General features: G+C 50.5%; 1 protein-coding gene across 1 annotated transcript in view; it reads left to right on the top strand.

Annotated features, from left to right (window-relative positions):
• Positions 1 to 16376, top strand: part of WNT7A (Wnt family member 7A) — a 58923-nt gene extending 42547 nt beyond the window's left edge. The window contains exon 4 of the mRNA XM_033210778.1: positions 13788 to 16376. Within this exon, the coding sequence (XP_033066669.1) occupies positions 13788 to 14267 (480 nt within the window). The 3' untranslated portion in view covers positions 14268 to 16376. The remainder of the gene's footprint in view (positions 1 to 13787) is intronic.
• The last annotated feature ends 2689 nt before the right edge of the window (positions 16377 to 19065 follow it).

Genomic DNA, 19065 nt, shown 5'->3' with positions numbered 1-19065 from the left:
CGACATGGGGAGGGAGAGGAGGAGCAGGAGGAGACTGAGAAGGAGGAGGAGGAGCAGGAGAAAGAGTAGCAGGAGCCTGAGGAGGAGGAGGAGGAGGAGGAAGAGTAGGAGAAGCTTGGGAAGAAGGAGGAGCTTGAGAAGGAGGAGGAGCCTGTGAAGGAGGAAGAGTTGGAGGAGTCTGTGGAGGATGAGGAAGGAAGGATTTCAAGGAAGGAAGGATTTCAAGGAGGAGCAGAAGGAGGAAGAACAGGAGAATCTTGGGAAGAAGGAGAAGCCTGTGGAGGAGGAGGAGCCTGCAGAGGAAGAGGAGGAGCAGGAGGAGGGGAGCAAGAGAAGGAGAAGGGGGAGAAGGAGGAGCAGGAAGAGCTTGAGAAGGAGAAGGAGGAGCAGGAGGAAGAGCAGGAGGATCCTGAGGAGGAGGGGGAGCAGGAGGAACCTGAGGAGGAGGAAGAGGAGGAGGAGGAGGAGGAACATCATCAGGAGCAGGAACAGGAGGGAAGCAAGTAGCGGCAGCTCTGGATGGGAGCCTGTAACACCTATTCTGGTGTGGATATCCACACTCATTGTCTCCCGGGGTGGGGGGTCCAAGGCTGCCTACCCACTGACCTCCACATTGTCTTCATTCAGTGCCTTGGAAAGGGTCCCTGGTTTGGACATTAGCTAGCAGGATGGGTCCTGGGCAGGACTCTGGGGAGATACACCTATAAGGCAGTGAAGAAGGCAGCCCTGGGCATTGAGAGAAGTTGGCCAGTGATGCAGCAGCCATAGGGACTTATGCTGGTCCCATGAGAAACCTGGAGCTGGGTTAGCCCCATGGAGGCAGGGAGATAGGCCTTTGTACCCAGCACCAACCAGTCTTTGGCTGGAGGACTGCCCAGGGAGGGGGAGTGGCCTTAGGTGAGACAGCTCCCATCAGGGGAGGGCAGTGCCTAGGAAGGAACTCAGCTGCTAGCCATCCACAGCAACACTCCCAGCAGCTGCAGAGGGAGTGTCTGGTCCTGAAGGACAGATCCCGGTGGCATGCAACAGTGTCCACTATACAATCCAGCCCAGGTGACCATCGCTGAGGGGACAAGGCCATCCTAGCCCACCCACCTTCCTTCTGTTCTGCCGCATCACAGCTCTAGAGCCAGACTGCTGGATTCCAATACCAGTTCCACGCTTCCTGACCATGTGATTGTGGCCAGCACTGCCACCCCTTGGCTCCCCAGTCTGCTTATCTGTGAAATGGGCTGATGATGGTCAACCTTCCTCATAAGGTTTCTGTGTGCATTCGTGTCAGGCACTGGACGCCGCAGCTACCTCAGAAGCAGCGGCTTTTATTAGAGGTGGGCATGGATCCTGCCCTTGTGCTGCTTCCTGTGTGTATGCTGAGAGGTTCAGGCATACACATAGGAAGAAATGATACTGAGAAGCTAGGACTTGAGGCCAGCATTGAGCCCTAGGCCGAGAAACTGTCCTCACTCTGATCCTGACACCAACACCAACATTGCCTGCAGAGCCTTGAACAATAGCACATAATCACAGCGGTGATTACCAGTGCCTCCTTCCCTGGAACTCCACCTTCGGTCATTTAACCCAGATGCTGAACAACCAGGTGTGTTCCATTGAGCCCATGTCATGAGGAGACAAAGCTGGGGCTCAAGGAGGGACTCACTTACCCAGTGTGCCGCCAGAGTCTGGGAGATGGTGTAGTCAGGGGTAACAGAGGAAAGTTTAGGTAAAGAATGACTACAGGGATGTGGGCAGGATTTAGGGAATCCTGAAAAGGCCTTAGGGCTGGCAACAGTGGGGAGCTCTGACTGCCCTGGAGGGCAGTGTTAGTGGAGAAAGCGTGGCTTGGGGAAAGGGGCCTCCTGGCAGGTGCTGTGGTTCTAAGTAGACAGTCACAGCCGCCATGTGGTCCACGGACAGGGAGTCCAGAGTGTAAAAGTCCAGACTGTATTTTCTCCTGCCCTCCAGTCCCTGTGGGATCCCCACTGGGAAGCTGGAGAGCAAGGAGGGACACAGCTCAGCCTTCCGGGGCAGAGCAGGGGTGAGCAGCAGCCAGGGACACCTTCCACCACACACAGAGGATGATGGACCCGTGTTTCACTTGGTTGGTGCAGGGTGGGTGCTTGGACACAAGAAACATGAACAGATGGGGCATGGGGCACAGGAGAGGAAGCCAGCGGAACTTGGTGACCATCTCCTGCCTCAAGTCTCTGGATCTGACATGGCTTTCTGTGAAAACTAAGCCATCAGTCCCCCAGCCTGAGAGTGAGGGGCCTCCACACCCAGCAAAGCTCCTACCCGCTTTCTGTGCATCTTTTTGACCAGGGCCCACCTTTACCACATGATCCAGCTGGCTTGGATCTTTTTGGAGAAGGTTCAGGAAGGAGCCTCCTGCTGGGGGGAGGGTAGCTGGGGTCTGAGCATGGGAGACAGCAGTACCAGCAGTGTGGATGGGAGAAGACGCTGCGGGGACCAGGAGCACATCATGTGAGGGGAGAACAAAGGCAGCCATTGCAGGGGCTGCTTAAAGATGCGCTGGGGTTGCCATGTCAGGCGGCAGCAGCACAGACATGCTTCTGGTGCTGGGAGGGTGTTTGCAATAGGACAGGGGTTCTGGGGTGAGTTGACCTGGGTGTGGGAGAAGGCAGGAGAAAGGATGAAGGGCCGAGGCTTCAACAGCGGGGCTCCCAGGAACTCCAAATGACCTCTGGGGGAAATGGTGACTTCCTTGCATCTCTGCAGCTGCTGCACTGCACAGAAATGGATTTTCACCCCAGGGACATCTGGGAGAGTGTGGACAACCTCAGCCAACCTGCTTCTCTGTGTCCCCATCTTTTCTCTCCGAGATCCCCCTGTGGTGCCTTCATTGGTAGGGAAAACTGAGACTCAGAGAAGGAAAGGGACTTGCCTGCAGGCACACAGCAGTGTACAGACAGAAGCAGGACCTCCATCCGACGGCTCCTTACGCCCCACAGCGCCGTTCTCCCTGCCCTGCCCTTCCAGCCCTGTGCGCACTCATCCCAGCAGCATCCGCTGCTCAAAATGAGAAAAGTTCCCACAGGCTGGGTGCCAGTTCTATGAGATACATGGTACCAGGTCTCAAAAAGCCTTCTCCTATTTAATCCCCATTGTTCCCTTTGAGAGGACTTGTTCCTACTTTACAACAAGGGACAAATCTCTTAGGATGCATTAGGTTGCAAGTAACAGAATGCCTTACTATTACCAAAAGTGGTATTGATGATAGGAGTTTTTTTTTTTTTTTTCCTGCAAAATAAAAATCTGGATGTGGTTTCTTTCAGAGGCTCAACAGTCTTCTCTTGGGCCCCAGCTCTTTTCATCCTTCCATTCTGCCATTGTCACTTTGTCAGCCTCTTAGGTCTTGCCTAATGGCCACAAGATGGCTGCCTAAGCTCCAGGAATCACACTTTTACATCACAGCATCCAAAGATAGAAAGGGAGAAGTTGCTCTTCCGGGTCTCTGTTTTTTTCAGGCGATGTGTTGTGTTTTTGGTCTCCGTGTCCAGAGGTAGGCCAGCAGCAATGAGGAAATGGAGAGCCAGAGAGTGTGCCATGTTCTCTTGGGCCATTTCTGCCATCACCAGCATGTGGTGGCAGGAGTGGGATTTGGATTGAACTTCTTGGGTGACCTGACTCTGCCACAGTGCCTGCCCTTCTGCTTCAGGCTGCCTTTGGCCACATCATGCTTTCCTGAAGACTGGTTCTGATTGCCCAGGTCACCGCTCATAACCTGAGGTATAAGTAGTCCATAACTGACCACTCCCTTCAGAGGAGCCAGGCTGGCCAACCTCAGAGGGGTTCCAGAGGGGAGGAAGCAGCAGATATTCAGCGAACCCAGAGTCTTGAGCTCCAGCCCTCAAGGTTCTGGCCTTCCAAATACCTTTTTAGGCAAACCAGTCCTTGGCTCCCCAGACCTGCGCCATGCCATGTGTGGCTTAAAACCCATCAACTAGGGGCTGGCTATCTGCTTTACAAAAGGCACCTCCACCACCCAGATGAAAGGATTTCTATTCCAGTTAGGGTACTTTAAGCTGTAATGGATAGAAACCCAACTAAAGCTTGCTTAAGAGCAAAGGGTATTCATTAGTTCCTGGAACACAGTGGTCTTGGGTTAATGAATTCAGGTCTGGCTTGATCCAGGGTGCAAATGATATTCCCAGGACCCAGCCTTGCACCCCTCCCTTGCCGCCTCTCTATTTCTCAGCTCTGCTTTCCTAGTTGATGCTATTCTCTGCCCCATGTAGTTGTAAGATGCCTGTCCACAGCTCTGGCCCCTGCATTCCCTCCTGTTCATATCTAGTGGGAGATAACCAGTAGCTCTTGTCTTCTGTGTGTGCAGAATCCCCAGGACTCACTTCAGTTTGGCCCTGACTGGTCTGAGTCACCCATCCTTAGCAATGACTAGTGGGGTTACTTCGGTTTAGGGGAGAGGGAAGGCCTCACTGAGGAGTTACTGTTTGCAAAGCTCCAAGGTCCCACTGGTCTTGCTAGAAAATAAGGCACCAAGATAAAGATGTCAGGTGCTGGGGTCGGGTGGGGCTGGGACAGGCCGCTCTGCGGAGGAGGTGGCACTGTGGAGGGCTATAGAGGGCTGGGTTGGGCTGGGCCTGCAGAGATGAATGGGGACACATTCCTGGAGTAGGGCAGCGCAGGATCGATCCTGGAGCACCCAGTGCTTTAGGGTGCCTGCCATGGGTGCTGGGGGCAGGGATGACAGTGAGCAGTGTGTTCAATGCTGGGAAGCCTTTGGTTTTAAAAATTGGATGCCCCTCAGAATGCTATGGAGGGTGGCAGACACTTCCAGTCATAGGAACACCATGTGGCATGGACCCTGTGGGAGCCAAAGGTTGCTGTCTGACCTCCCCTCCCAAGAATCCTTCCTTCTTCCAGGAAGTTCACCCCCAGGTCCCCTGGGCAGCCCGAGTGTCTGGGACAGGACCAGAAGCACCAAATTTGATAGTATCTATTTGGCATTATGAATCAAGAAATTTTCTGGAGCCAAGTTTCTCCCCAGTCCCCTCCCAGGCCTGAGAACCCCACCCTGAGTAATTCCGGGCTCTGGGCAGCACCTGGTACATTGTTGGCACTTCCTGGGGGACCTGTCAAAAAGAGATTGATTTTTCTCCCTCCAGTGGTGCAGAAAATCCTTCCTGCTGCTCCAGACAGGTTTGGGGCATGGCTGGGAGGCAGAGAAGGCTCTGGTTTGCAGCCCCACCCAACCTGGTGCAGGAGTCCCCTTTACAGACCTCAGCTGCTGCTTACACACATTCCAGGACAGGGAGCTCATTACCTCACCAGCAATCCTCTTGAGCCCTGGTGAGCCTTGTTGGGGAGGTTGGCCTCTCACTGAGCAGGAATCTACTGCTCTGTGACTCCTGCCATCAACTGGGGTCCCAGCTCTGCCCTCTGGATACACAGTCCTTCCTGCTCACTCTGTCCTGGGTCAGGCCTGCAGACCCTGTGGAGTAGTGACTAGGGATCCCAGAAACTACCTTCTCCAGGCTGAGCAGCTCCAGCTCGTTCACTGTGGGTCCTCCAGCCCTCTCCTCTAGACATGCTCTGTTTCTTTCCATCTGCTGAGGCATAGTCCAGTTCTGAAAACTGTATAGCAAGACCATCCCCTCCTTTATTGTGGGCATTAGGCCTTAGTTAATATGGCCCCAGAGTGTTGGCTTTTCAGTAGCCTCTTAGCTTATATTGAATTTGTGGTCAATTTCAATCTTTCTCAGTCTCTCCCATACTGTGATTTTGCAATCAATTTTTTAGATATCAAAAATTGTAGATGTTCAGCCTTCTGGCTGGTTTCAGCCACTTGTTTTATTCTGTGGAAGGGACTGAAGTCTACCTGGCACTTCACTCACATTATCCTCTGTAGATGCCTGAGCTAACTGGAGTCAGATTTCAGTAGCACCAAAAGACTCTTCTACTCCCCAGATGCCCCTCTTTCTGGCCACTCACTGTGCCTGAAATGTCCTCATTATGTGCACAACATGTGCTCTTCCTTAAGCCTGCTCCCTCTTCCAGTTCTCTGTCTCTGTTTCCCGATCTGAAATGCCTTTTTCCCATCTCCCTGAGTTTGGCCGATTCTAATTTATCCCTCCTGTCATCTGACTTCAGCTCAGCCCTGGCCTTCTTGGGGGAGGCTTCCTTGAGATGCACACAGGAGCAGCTCCCATGGGTTCAAATTTCCTTCTCTGTCGCTTTCACTCCTTCATAGCACTTACCAGTGTATGATTAGACTTGGGGGAATTATTAATTCCACAGCTACTTCTGGTTGGAATCACAAGCTCAGAGGTGGCAAGGATTGCAACTCAGGGAAGGTGGGGACCAGAAGCTCAGAGAAAACTGGAGCAGCACCTGCTTGTGTCATAGTCTTCCTGGGAATTCCCCAGCAGGGGTGACGCCAAATAGCACAGAGTAGGTCCTCATTGTAAAACAGGTGCATGAGTGAATGCATACATGGACAGACATGCCCTAGGTCCCGTTCCCCTTGCAAACACGAGGCAGCACCGTTTGCATGCGAGGCTCTTCATCAAAGGCTGGGGATTTCAAGGTGAATGACCTGGCCTGGGGCCTGAGGAGTGTGCCTGTGGCCGGTGGGGTTCTCTGGAAGCGGAGGCTGAGATGGAGTTTCAGGTACCAGCTATTTATTGGGAATCTGCATAAAGGGGAAGAGGAGGAGCAGGGTTGGGCAGATGGAGGACTCACACTTGGATGCTGGCCCAGCAAAGCCTTGATGGGGAGTGCTGGACTTGGTCCTGCCCATTATGTTGGACTGCCACCGGCTAAAATGGCCAGATCTTTATACCCCTGCCTCTCTTGGTCCCCAGATGCAGGGCCCCACACCCTGAAGGATCTGACAGCTGGAGGCTGTGCGCTAATCATTCTCCCAGGCCAGCAGTGTGTTGGAACCCACTCCTATGGGCTGGAAGACCCACTACTAAATATTCAGGGATTTGTCAGTTGTTAAACTGTTGGTAGCTTAAAGTCAGCCATGGTGGGAACATTTAATTTATTCCTCAGAATTGGGAAACACCACATAACGGGGCTTTTTGTTGTTGTTGTTTTTTTTTTTTTTTTTTTGAGAGCCAATTTGAGCAGCATATACCACTACTTGTAGCTATGAAGCAAGTCCTCCCCTGGAGGGCAATTGGCCTGGGGAATGCTGACATATAGGCAGATCATCACAGTGCTAAGGAGACAAGGACTCTAACAGCACAGGCCAGCCATGGAAACCATGAGGGAGGCACTGTCTATCCTGACAATCAGGGAAGGCTTTGTGAGGAGGTGACTTTTTTCCTGACATGGCAGAATAATCAAACACTACAAAAGATAATCCCATGAAAAGTAAGACTCCCATTTGTCCACCTGGTCCCCTGGCAGTGGTGTCCTCCACAGAGACAGCCGCTCTCACCAGTTCCCCTCATATAATTCCAGAAATACCCTGTGCTCTTACAAGCATACGTGTATGAGTCTTGTTTCTCATACAAACAAGCTCCCATGCTGCAAGCCTTTCTGCACCTTGCTTTGCTCTCTTAACCATGGACCTTGCAGTGTCCTTGGTTAGTGAGTAAGAGCCATCTCATTCTCTTTAGCAGCTATAGGGCTTTCCAGCTCATAGGTGTGCCGTAATTTACATAACCAGTCCCCACTGGTGGATCTTCAGATTCTTTTGGCCTTTGGATATTTCAGATAAGGTCTCTGTGAGGCTCTTTGACATTTTGCACAAGCACAAGCCTCCCCGCAGGGTACATATTCAGTAGGGGAATTATTGGGCCATCGTCTGTAATGGTGGTAAAGATTGGCCTTCCAGATAAGGAACAGCAGGTGCAGGGCCGAGAGGCATGGAAGGGGTGAGGTTGCTCAAGCGGAGGCGGCTGCTGTGGAGACAGCATGGGCCTGGAGGCCAGGAGGGTGGGGCTCAGCTCGGCCCTGCCACAGAGGAGCCAGGTGTATCCACTGTGGTCATGGCTGGATGCCACAGGCACATTCAGACTGGGAAATTAAGGAGAGTTTAGAAAGAGACCACTGTCCAATGACCGATGGATGCGTGGACAAAATGTGGCATACCTGTACCATGGAATGTTATTCAGCCATGAAAAGGAAAAGAATTCTAACACATGCTACAACATGCACAGACCCTGAAAACTTTATGCTCGGGGAAGGAAGCTGGAGACAGAAAATGCCACATACTCTGTGATTCCATTTATAGAATAGATCTGTCTAGAACAGACAGATCTACAAAGACAGCAGGTAGATTAGTGGCTGCCTGGGACTGGGAAAAGGGGAAATGGGGAATGACTGCAATGGGTATGGGATTTCTTCTGGGGGGGACCTAAAATGTTCCAGAATTAGATTGTAATGATAATTGTACAACTCTGAATATACTAAAAACTGCTGAATTGTACACTTTTGATAGGTGAATTGTATGGTATGTGAATTGTGCTGCAGTAAAGCTGTTTTAAAAAAGAAAGAGTTTGCTAACAAAAGAGGACAAAAGTAAAGGAACCGAAAGAGTTGGTGCAGCACCCTGGGGCTGGCTACACTGGGGAGTGGTTACTCCTTAGGCCTGAAGACAGGGAAGGCTGAACTGCTAGAATCCAGGGGCTGTAGAGAGAGGACTTCGCAGCAAGAGCTGTGACCTGTGATAGGGGTGTGCAGACATCCTGAAGGGCCCAGCAGGGGGCAAGCAGGGGAAATAACTCCCAGAACTTTTCTCCTGCCCTCTGATTTCCTGCCAGTGCCTTCCACTGGCCAAACCACCTGGAAGGGCCTACTGAGGACACACACCAGATTCACAGATTTACTTCCTTATTTATTTTTCTCATGTATTGTGAAATCTCAGCATCACAAGATGGCAAAATGGTAAACTCTAGCAGTTTCATGCAGCTGGTCTTTAACCTTTAACCCAATGGTGCAGCCACCAATATAAAATACTGACATTCTGCCAGCTGCTCCAAGCCCCTTGATTGTCCCCCACCTTTGCCATGGCTTTACCTTGAGTCCTCTCGACTTCACCTATATCCAGCAATGGAGGGTTGATACCTGGCTAGCCTAGCAGGGCCTGTGGGACCCTGAACATTCAACTGACAATTGCTCAGACCTGGGGCATACTGCTTGTGGAATGATTTGAATGCACCCCCTTGGTGAATGACCTTCAGTCGTTTTCTGCACACCTGCTGTATGCCAGTCACTGGGAAGCTGCATGGAGCCGTGTCATCTTAGAGCCTGAGCCTGAAAGCCCTCAGACCTCCTGACACTGAAGCACAGAGCCCAGGCTCTTCCAAAGGGGAAGGGAGCTCAGAAGTCTCCTCAGGCAGCTCAGAAGCCTGGCCTCAAGCAGTAGGGTGCAAAGAGTGCAGCTTTGTCCCTCACACACTTCCTCTGCTGTTGTCCCCTGCCTCAGAGAGAGGGCTGGGTGCCTGTCTGGTGGCCAGCCCTGTCCAGGCAGCTGTGATTATGCCTGGCTTAATGTGGACATAATGCAGTCACTGCAGCTCTCAAAATGCAGAGTATGCAGGGCTAGCGGGCTGGATGCCACCTGATCAGGGCCCATTCAATACCACCATGGCGTCAGGCCATCAGTGGCCTCAGAGGAACAGGGAGGCCACATTCAGGGGTCCAAGAGGGGCAGGAGGAGCAGCGACCCCCATCCAGGACACAGGAGCCGCTTTCTGCACTAGGGCCATTGCTTAGGGCCTACCATAGTAGTAGCCCTCAGTATCACAGATGTGGAAATACATAAAAGCCTTGGTATTGCTTTCCCATGAAAACCTTCCAGGGTCTTCCCGTCGCCTTTTTAAAGAAAACCACTTTACTGAGGTATAATTCACATGCCATACAGTTTCACCACTTAAAGTAAGCAATTCAATGGGTTTTAATATATATTTGCAGATATGTGCAACCATCAACACAATCAATTTTACATTATTTTCATCACCTCATAAAGAAATCTGTACGCATTAGCTGCCACTCCCCATTTCCCTTCTTCTCTGCAACCACTGATCTCCCATGTGTCATTATGGATCTGCCTATTCTAGGCATTGCATGTAAATGGAATCACATGATATGTGGCCTTTTGCATCTGGCTACTTTCACTTAGCATATAATGTTTTCAAGGCTCATCCACATTGTAGCATGTGTCAGTACTTCATTCCTTTTTATGGCTGAATAATATTCCATTGTATACCTCATTTTGCTTATCTGTTAATAGTTAAGGGAGTTATTCCTCTCACTTTTTAGCTGTTATGAATAATACTGCTATGAGTAACCATGTACTCATTTTATTGTGGACATGTTTTCATTTCTCTTGGGCATACACCTAGGGGTGGAATTGTTGAGTCACACATTCTGTGTCTAACATTCTGAGGAGCTGCCAGACTGTTTTCCAGAGTGGCTGCCTCATTTCAGATGCCCGCCAGCAGTGCAGGAGGGTTCTGATGGCTCCACACCCTTGCCGACACTTGTTATTGTCTTAGCCTCCTAGTGAGTGTAAAGGAGCATGTTGTTGTGGTTTTGATTTGCCTTTTCTTGGGGACCAGTGCTACTAAACATCTTCTCATGTGCTTGTTGGCCATTGATTGTATCCATTGCATTTTTATAAATTGAGATATTGCTTATGTGAAAAAGGTACACAGAGCATCCCTGTTCACTTAAAAGAATAGTTACAAAGCATGATCCACATAACCATAACCCATATCAAGGAGCAGAATATTGCCAGGACCCCCAGAAGACCGCTGGGTGCCCCTGGCCAACCACAGCCCCTCCCTGCCCTGGGAATAACCTTGTCTTGATATTGGTGGATGGGCTCCTAAACAATACAATCCACTTTTGTCTGCCTTTGACCTTGATCCAAATGAAATCACTCTGTGGAAATCATTTCTGGCTTGCTTCTGTCCCTCCACACTGTGTTTCTGAGTTAGTCCCTGTCAGTGTGGCTTGTTAGAGCTGTTCATTGTCATTGCCTTATTGTGTTCCATTGAAATGCACATGCTGTGGTTTATCCACTCACTGTGGATGGTCATCTGGATGGTGCCCAGGTCAGAGCGATTATGAACATTGCTGCGTGGACATTCTTGAACCTGTTTCCTTTGCACACACAGTGTGATTCTCTAGGGTATGTGTCTTGGAAATTGAAGGTCTGAGTCATATCAGACTTACTAGTAAGGTGTATCCTCAGCCTTCCTAGATACTGGAAAATGGGTTTCTAACATACATGTACCACCTTTGCATGCCTCCAGCAGTGCCTGAGTGCTCCAGGTGCTCCATATGCTCGCCAACACTCAGTATTGTCAGAATCCATTTTGAGCATCCCCCAGGTATCTCTATGTCAAAGCCTCCAGCTCAACTGGGCCTGAGTGCATCAGAAACACCTGCCTAACTCTGCCCCCAATTGTGTCATCACACCTCCAAGCCTTTGCTCTTTCTCCTACTTCTTTTTTTCTTTTCTTTTCTTTTTTTTTTTTGAGACGGAGTCTTGCTCTGCCGCCCAGGCTGGAGTGCAGTGGCCGGCTCTCAGCTCACTGCAAGCTCCGCCTCCCGGGTTCAGGCCATTCTCCTGTCTCAGCCTCCCGAGTAGCTGGGACTACAGGCGCCCACCTCGTCGCCCGGCTAGTTTTTTGTATTTTTTTAGTAGAGACGGGGTTTCACCGTATTAGCCAGGATGGTCTCGATCTCCTGACCTCGTGATCCGCCCGTCTCGGCCTCCCAAAGTGCTGGGATTACAGGCTTGAGCCACCGCGCCCGGCCTCTTTCTCCTACTTCTTAAGCCAAGGCAGAAAGGCAGGCTGGAGACCTGGGAACTATCCCCTCACTGACAATCAAAAGGGATATCTGTGTTGTTTTGGGGACACAGATCTGTGGGACGTAGCCTGCATTTGAACGGGCTGCTCATCCAGCATAGGCTGCGTGTGTGGGGGTCCTGGGAGAGTGCTGCCTACAGGAGGTACTCTGTGATGCCAGGTGTTCTAGAACCAGAGCCTTCAACCCGCCAGTCCTGTTCCTGAACACTCTGGATGGAGGGACCACTGGCTTATTTGATTGCAGATACTGAGGTTGAAATGTGATAGCTCTCCCTCCCTGGTGGTTCTATTGACCAAATACTGATCACCTCTCCTGGAAGCAGAGCTCTTAGGGCTAGGAGGACCCTGAACATGAACCCAATCCTCAGAGACAGGGACTTAATCTTGTCACCTGGGTATCCCCAGCATCCTGAACAGGCTCAGGGCCAGAGGCAAGACTAGTGAGTGTTTTTTGCATGTCTGATTCCGTTCCAGCACCCTAATTTTCTCAGAAAAGATGGAAGTGTCTTCACTATATGTTAGAGTTAAGGAAACTGAGACCCAGGGAAGAAGCGTCACATGGAAACTAAGTGGCCAGCAGACACTCAGTTCACCCCTCAGCTCCAAGCCCCTTGCCTCAGAATGTCTCACAGGCCAGCTCTGAGACTTAGTTGAACCTCAAGGCTTTTTTTCTGTAAAAAGTAGTCAATCATACTAGCTTCACAGAATTAAAAAGATGCCATACATAAAAGCATGGGCCCAGTGTGTGTGCAGGGGGTTAATAAATGTCTACCCACTTACCCCTTCCTCCATTCATTCTTTCATGATATAACAGGCAAAAGCAATTTGACAATCTGAATGAACGATAATAAAAATGCTCACACATGGTGACCGAGCAACTGTGCTCACCGGGAAATCTCCATCTCCGTGCCTGGTACACAGCAGGAGCTCAATTCATGTCTTAGGATGGAGGAGGAAGGAAGAGAAGCTTTAGTCCCAAAGATATTTCTTTATAGTTGAAAAAGGAAGAAAGGGGTGGAGGGAGGAAGGAAGGAAGAAAAGTGAGAGAAACAAATAAAAACAAGTTTTTAAAGTACCCTGAAAATAACCTGAATATGCTGTACTCTGGGTGCTGGGTAAAATGTTGCCTTCTCTTGTTGCTGAGCTATTCTAAAACAAAGGTAAGCAAAATATGGCTCATGGCCCAACTCTAGTTCACTATCTTTGTAGGTGAATAAAGTTTAAATGAAAAGCATCTGCTATTCAATTCTTGAACTTCATATAAATGGAATCATAAAGTATGTCCTCTTTGGTGTCCAACTTCTTTCACTCAACGTTACCTCTTTTTTTTTTTTCTTTTTTTTTAGACGGAGTCTCGCTCTGTCACCCAGGCTGAAGTGCAGTGGTGTGATCTCGATTCACTGCAAGCTTCGCCTCCCAGGTTCACATCATTCTCCTGCCTCAGCCTCCCAAGTAGCTGGGACTACAGGCTCCCGCCACCATGCTGGCTAATTTTTTTTTTTTTTTTTTTTTTTTTTTTTTTAGTAAAGACGGGGTTTCACCGTGTTAGCCAGGATGGTCTCAATCTCCTGACCTCATGATCCACCCACCTCGGCCTCCCAAAGTGCTGGGATTACAGGCGTGAGCCACCGCACCCGGCCAACGTTAGCTCTGAAAGATCCATTCTTTGTGCATGTGTGAGCAATTCATTCTTTCTCCTTGCTGTGTAGTAGTTCATTGTATGAGTATAATTAGGCACTATCATTATCCCCATTCTACACATGGGGAAACTACTGCACAGAGGGCTGAAGTGGCTTGCACAGCACAAAGGCTGGAGTGAGAGGGTCTGGAATCCAGGTCTGAGTTTCCTACACCAGAAAGAAAAAACTAAAGCCAGACCCAGATAGGTGGGGCAGGGGTAGGGGGAGCTGGGGCCTGCATTTGGCCTTGGCGTGCAGTGACCTGTGCTGTGCTCTTCCCCGCCCTCCCCTGCAGATCCTGGAGGAGAACATGAAGCTGGAATGTAAGTGCCACGGCGTGTCAGGCTCGTGCACCACCAAGACGTGCTGGACCACACTGCCACAGTTTCGGGAGCTGGGCTACGTGCTCAAGGACAAGTACAACGAGGCCGTTCACGTGGAGCCTGTGCGTGCCAGCCGCAACAAGAGGCCCACCTTCCTGAAGATCAAGAAGCCACTGTCATACCGCAAGCCCATGGACACGGACCTGGTGTACATCGAGAAGTCGCCCAACTACTGCGAGGAGGACCCGGTGACCGGCAGTGTGGGCACCCAGGGCCGCGCCTGCAACAAGACGGCCCCCCAGGCCAGCGGCTGTGACCTCATGTGCTGTGGGCGTGGCTACAACACCCACCAGTACGCCCGCGTGTGGCAGTGCAACTGTAAGTTCCACTGGTGCTGCTATGTCAAGTGCAACACGTGCAGCGAGCGCACGGAGATGTACACGTGCAAGTGAGCCCCGTGTGCACACCACCCTCCCACTGCAAGTCAGATTGCTGGGAGGACAGGACCGTTTCCAAGCTGCGGGCTCCCTGGCAGGTCACTGCCTGGATCCTCACAGGGAACCGCAGGAATGCTGAGCTTGTCTTTTCTGCTGAGGAGGGTACTTTTCCTGGGTTTCCTGCAGGCATCTGTGGGGGAAAAAAAAATCTCTCAGAACCCTCAACTATTCTGTTCCACACCCAATGCTGCTCCACCCTCTCCCAGACACAGCCCAGGTCCCTCCGCGGCTGGAGCGAAGCCTTTTGCAGCAGAAACTCTGGACCCCTGGGCCTCATCATAGCAATATTTAACAATTTATTCTGATAAAAATAATATTAATTTATTTAATTAAAAAGAATTCTTCCACCTCGTCGGGATCCGTTTTCTGCAATCAAAGTGAACTGCTTGCTTTCCTAGCGGGATGATTTTGTTGCTAGGATAAGGAGCCATGTAGAAGTGTACATAACTATTCTTTATGCAGATATTTCTACTAGTTGATTTTGCAAGTACCCCCCTTGCAGCACTAGATGTTTAAGTACAAGAGCAGATATCCTTTATACATATATAGATACACACACACACACAACACACACACACACACACACACATATATATATATATATATTTTCTGTTTGCTGCTACTTATCCAGAAATTTAAGCTGGTCCACATTTGGAGATGTTTTTTCCAGAGTATGTTTCCCATCCTTTTGCCCTCCCCTGTTCAAACTTCACCATTAGAAAAATCCAGTTTGGAATATATAGAGAGAGGAAAAATAATAATAAATTCCCAGCAGTTTCCATCTTTCAGAAAGTGAGCCACCGGAGAAGAGAGAATATTTTGTAAGAGACTATTTTTATATGAATATTTTATTTATATCGAGTCTGCTGTATCATTCCACAGCCTGTGCTTCTTCTTAATTCTGGTACTCACTTTGGAGTAAGGAGGGGCGATGCCTGGTTGTGGGGTCAGGCCCCACGAGGCCCCTTGCACAGCTGGATTCTTGAGTTCTGTTTGCCAAGTGGGCACAAGATGCCCCTGGATGCCTGGGGTTGAGGCGTCATCTCATCCATGTTAGCTGGGAAAGAAAGCAAATTCCCAGCCTCAGCCTGTTAAGCTCAAGCCTTTCAAGCAGGGCCACTGGGTAGTGGCCTGGAAATGAGTCACTGTGGTGGGTGGTCATCGTGCCCCTCACAGGGACTTCACCATCATTATGCAGCAGAGGCCAGTTCAGGGAGCCCCGCACCTCACCGAGACACTAGCCATTGCCTGTGTGTCCTGGAAGGTGAGATGCAGTCCTCAGATGAGGGGACCCAGAGCAGGTGGGGTGAGGGGCCGATGAGCAGCCGAGCCCAGCGGAGCTTCCTGGATATCCTGCTCCCGGGGCCAAGAAGCAGGGAGAGGTTCGGGGGAGGCCACTTTGCTTTGGGTCCAGCTACACCCAGAGCCTCAGCCTAGAAAACTGTCCTCCAGCAGGCTGGGGGTGTTGTAATACGTGTCCATTTGCATTTCCGGTATGTGTGTGTAGGGACTTGGGGGTAGTCACGTGACTTTGCATCTTGCAGTGCCTCCGCCATACTCATGTGTGTATGTGTCTGTGTGTTTCCGTGCTACCCAAGTGTCTGTTTCTCTCCATGTGCCTGGGAGATCAGGTCTCAGGCATGGAGCTGCGTGCCTTTGCATCTGCTGCTCCCCAGGGTCTCTGCTTGCATGTGAGGGCTGGTGGTGTGAGGCAGACAGCAGAGATTGTGTGTGATTGTGTTGAACAACCAAGAGATGGCACCTCTGAACTCTACCCACACCCATGGGTGAAAACCAGAAACCTCTGAGACCACAGCATAGCCCCGTGGCCCCACCTGCTGGGAGCCCCTCAGTATCTAGGCTGTGTCTGACTCTTCAATGTCCACACTGAGCCTGGATCACAGCATGGGCAAATAAAAGTGACTGGATGGTTGCATGGTTTCTTCTCTTGGACATTTTTTTTTCCATTTTTCTTTTACTTGGGTGTCTAGAGGAGTGGGCATGTGAAGGGTCCATGGAGTGAATGGATGGAGGGATGGATGAATGTGTGAGTAGGTAGGTGAATGGGTGGATGTGTGGATGGATAAGCAGGTGGGGTGGGTGGATGGATAAATGGATGGATGGGTAGATGGATGGATGAAGGGATAAACAGATGGGTGGATGGATAGATAAGTGAGTGGATGAATGGATGAACAGATAGGAAAGTGGGTGGGTGGATGAGGTAGGTACACCTATGGATAGGTAGCTGAGGAGTTTCTTGGGAGTCTGCAGGTCACATTTTATCTTTGCTTTGGAAAACCCACCAGATCTGCCATGAGCAGGATGGCTTCCCAACCCTGCAACCCTTCTGCTTCTGGCCTCCTTGGCACCTGGGAATGGGGGAGATTCTGACCAGCTCTCCCACATGAGTATTCAATGATAGTTATGTAAACACAATCTCAGAAGAGTCATCCCTGTGTCCTCCCTCACTGTGGGTTCCCAACTCTTGGGCCTGCCCTCTCTCTGGTGCCCTGCTCAGCTGTGCTCTGAGCCCCAGTTTCTCCACCTGTGAAATCAGAATAATAACACCTACCTCACAGGGCTGTTGTGAGGACCCTCCCAGTAATGACTGTATGGCACTTTGAGTTGCAAAGTAATGGATGAATGCTAAATATTATTATTAATTATTATCACTATTCTCTCTGCAACTACGGGATTCTTCAAACATGGCTTGTGGTAATAAATATTTGGTTCTGCGTTGGGCAGAGGTATCCACCAGCCCCTTTGGTCTATTCCTAAAGTAGCTTTTCAACTAAACTGACATTGCAAAGGCCAAAATCATTAGAGGCTGAACCAAAAACATCCGAAAGCCCAGGACTATAGTGATGAGAACCCAGATGCTAGGGGTCTTAGCAGGAACCAAGTCTCAGAAAGTAAGCTGCTCAACACAAGGGCAATTATGCCACATGGGAATGTGGGCCTCTTCATGGTCAGATCCTCTGATTTTTCAAGAAAGGACAAACATCCAGGTTTTTAAGTAAAATACCCCACTTTTTCAGTACGTTGACAAACACCATGACAAAAACATGACTGTGGGCTGAACTTGGCCTTCATGCCACCAGGGTACAGTCTCTGACTTGGATCCATCTCTTGTTTTAGAACTGGAGAAACTGAGGCCCAGAGAGGGCCAGGGCTTTACTCAAGGCCACACAGCAAATTTGGCAGAAAGAAAACCCAGTCCAGGACATGTGCCTCCCGGGGATGGCCTTGCACCAACATAGTGCACCAATGGAGGCAGCAAAATAATTTGAGGGAAGGGATTAAGGGGGTAAAGTTCCTACACACACACACACACACACACACACACACACACACACATGCAGCCTCTGGACTTGAGTTTAAAACTATCTCAGGGCTTCATGAAGCAGGAACTGGGCTTTCCCAAAGGCCCTGAGGTTCAGTGCCTGAACCTCTCTGCAGAGAGTGCCCTGCCAAATGGCAAGGGAACCTGTCAGCAAGACCTGGGTCAGAACAGACCTGGGGAGGCTTTTCCTATCCAAGGTCAGAACAGTCCTGGGGAGGCTTTTCCACTCAAGAGCAGGACATTCCTGAGGAGACTTTTCCTACCCAAGGTCAGGACAGTCCTGGGGAGTCCTTTCCACCCGAGGTCAGGACAGTTCTGGGGAGGCTTCACCACCCAAGGGCAGGACAGTCCCAAGGAGGCTTTTCCCACCCAAGGTCAGGACAGTCCTGGGGGGGAGGCTTTTCCACCTGAGGTCAGGATAGTCCTGGGGAAGCTTTTCCCACCTGAGGTCAGGACAGTCCTGGGGAGGCTTTTCCCACCTGAGGTGGGGCTGTCCCCTGTACACTTCAAGGCAGGTCTAACACATGTTTCCTGAGACCCTAGGAAGCCTCTTGCTCCTGCTTCACAGATGACAACCAGTCTCAGGGAAGAGAAATTACCTCTCCAAGGCCCCACCACCCAGATGCAAGGGAAGGAAGGCTATAGTTTGGGCTGTCCCACATCATCTGAGCCATCATCACCTGAACCTTCTACCACTTCAAATAGAGGCTTGAGGAAGATAGAGATAAAAGGTTCAGGCTGTGGACCACACAGGCTGTCCATGCCAGATGCAGACTGCTATCATCAACTTCCTCCCCATCACCAGGCACATTCAACAGGCTACCAAGCTCTGGCAGTTTCTCCCTGGGGCATCTCATGAGTTTTCTCACTGCCCATCACCTTCTTTGGCCACCATTGTCTCTTTCAGGTGAGAATCTGAAAGAATGTCAAGGCCTCCTCCAGGTCTCCCTGCTTCCACTCATACCCCATCAAGCCAGCCTCCAAGCTCTGGCCAGACCAACTCACACCATACCTACCACCAGCCATGGCTCCCCATTGTCCTGTAGGTAAAGTCCGAGTTCCTTATCCCACAGTGACCTTGCACCTGCCATGCTGGCAGCCTTTTGCACAGCAGTAGCAATGGTGCCACTTAGGAGATAAGCACTCTGCCAGACGAGGTTCTAGCAGTTCTCATGCCCTCTCTTTCATCACCATACCCTATTTATCTCCAGTACAGAATTACTGTGGTCCCATTTCTCTGTACATCTTGTCCTTTGCTGTCTCCTCTGCCCAGAGCACTCACCTTTCTTTCCCCCACCTGACAAACTCCTCTGAAGACTCCTCTGAAGAGTCTGTTTGTGCTGCTGCAGGGAGGATGAGACCCAGGGTCACCCACATGCAGGCCTTGCTCACATTCTCTTCCTGGCCTGC

This window comes from Trachypithecus francoisi, unplaced genomic scaffold (assembly GCF_009764315.1).
Source record: "Trachypithecus francoisi isolate TF-2019V2 unplaced genomic scaffold, Tfra_2.0 Lachesis_group0, whole genome shotgun sequence".
Classification (NCBI taxonomy): Eukaryota; Metazoa; Chordata; class Mammalia; order Primates; family Cercopithecidae; genus Trachypithecus; species Trachypithecus francoisi.
Note: the sequence above shows the minus strand (reverse complement) of the source record. Positions and strands in the feature narration are given on the sequence as shown.